Source organism: Centruroides sculpturatus, unplaced genomic scaffold (genome assembly GCF_000671375.1).
Source record: "Centruroides sculpturatus isolate CEXI.00-Female unplaced genomic scaffold, Cexi_2.0 scaffold7230, whole genome shotgun sequence".
Lineage (NCBI taxonomy): Eukaryota > Metazoa > Arthropoda > Arachnida > Scorpiones > Buthidae > Centruroides > Centruroides sculpturatus.
The window spans coordinates 188-1585 of NW_019391316.1; the positions used below are offsets into that span (position 1 = coordinate 188).

Here is a 1398-nt window from a genome sequence, read left to right on the forward strand (position 1 = left end):
ATGTCTAATGACACGAGGCGATTTTCTCCTTATTTTCTGAATGGGTAGTCCTGTGGTTGATCAGTCGGACCGTCAACTTTCTTTAACATGGGAAATATAGGGAGTTGACCATCTGTGGCCGGCTCTTGCCGAATGACTTGTTCGGCAACCGAGGCAAATATGATTTCAAAATTTTGCTGTTAAAACCGAATTGTTCGAAAAGTGAGGCGTTCGAAACCCGAGGCTTGATTATACTTCGTTGTAGGAACAAACTTTAGAATAGTCCTCTTGTCGTTGGATGGCAGTCGGGAAAAAATCCGGAACATCTGGCAACTCGAATTACGTTCAAAATAAAAAACAACAAATGTTTTTAATTATTATTAATAATTTATGTTTTATTCCAGATCTAGTGTAAAAGACTCGATAAATGTATAAAAGAATAAATAAAGTGTAAAAATTTAGAGTTTTTCCAGTTTGGTGTAATCTGAAATTTCAGAGTTGGGTACCGGATCACATTTAAAAGCAGACTGTTGAATTAATGTTGCCTTTGACATATCTTCAACTTCAGTGAAATTTGCTACATTTAACAGATCACCGATTTCTTTCAAGTGTTCATTAGCATCATCTAAAGTATATCCCGAAACATTTTCTATTTCGTTATCGAATTTCATTTTCTTTTCTTCCTGAGCACATTCAGAATATTTCTGAAGATAGGAATTCATGTAATAAGATGGTTCGAGTGTTTCGTAAGATGCGTTGAGAGGTAAAGTGTCCAAATGTCGATTCTCTATATTAAATGCGTCACACGTGGAAAGAGAGTAATCCTCTGTATTAAATGTACCGGTACTTGCCAACGAATATACTTGATTTTCTGAAGATGGAATATGAGGTATTCCGTTAAAATCATAGTAAGGAGTGACAACTGGATAAGAATCACAAGCGGGATCAAAAGCTATACTATAATATACTTGTCTTTTAATATTTATATTACGATTTTCATCATCATTTTTCGAAATTTCTTGTTCTTGAAATTCTAAATATTCTGACGAAACTTTCAAACTTTGCTTTGTCTGAAGAGTCTTTTTTAATGCACTTCCGCTTTTTTTCATACTTTTATACAATTGTTTTCTGGCTCTGGCCTCCTTTGGATTGTAAACATAATCGGGATATTTTTTCTTGTGTTCGATATCAGCAAGTTTGGCTTTTCTATAATATTCTTCTTTTCTTTCTTTTGTAAGATCTCTCCACATCTTACCTAAACGTACGCTGATTACTTGATTAGGGCAATTAGGGAACTCCTGATGGAGTTTCTTCCTATATTCACGTCCAAATATCATAAAAGCGTTGGGTGGACGAGGTATTTTCTCTTCAAGCACAACAGCCTTGGATTCAATTTCTGACATTTTGCAATTTTCAAAA

General features: G+C 34.6%; 1 protein-coding gene across 1 annotated transcript; it reads right to left on the reverse strand.

Annotated features, from left to right (window-relative positions):
* Positions 1–346: 346 nt before the first annotated feature.
* Positions 347–1391, reverse strand: LOC111617574 (transcription factor Sox-3-like). Its single transcript, XM_023358856.1, has one exon. The coding sequence runs from the start codon at positions 1380–1382 to the stop codon at positions 438–440; it is 945 nt and encodes a 314-aa protein (XP_023214624.1). The 5' UTR covers positions 1383–1391; the 3' UTR covers positions 347–437.
* Positions 1392–1398: the final 7 nt, after the last annotated feature.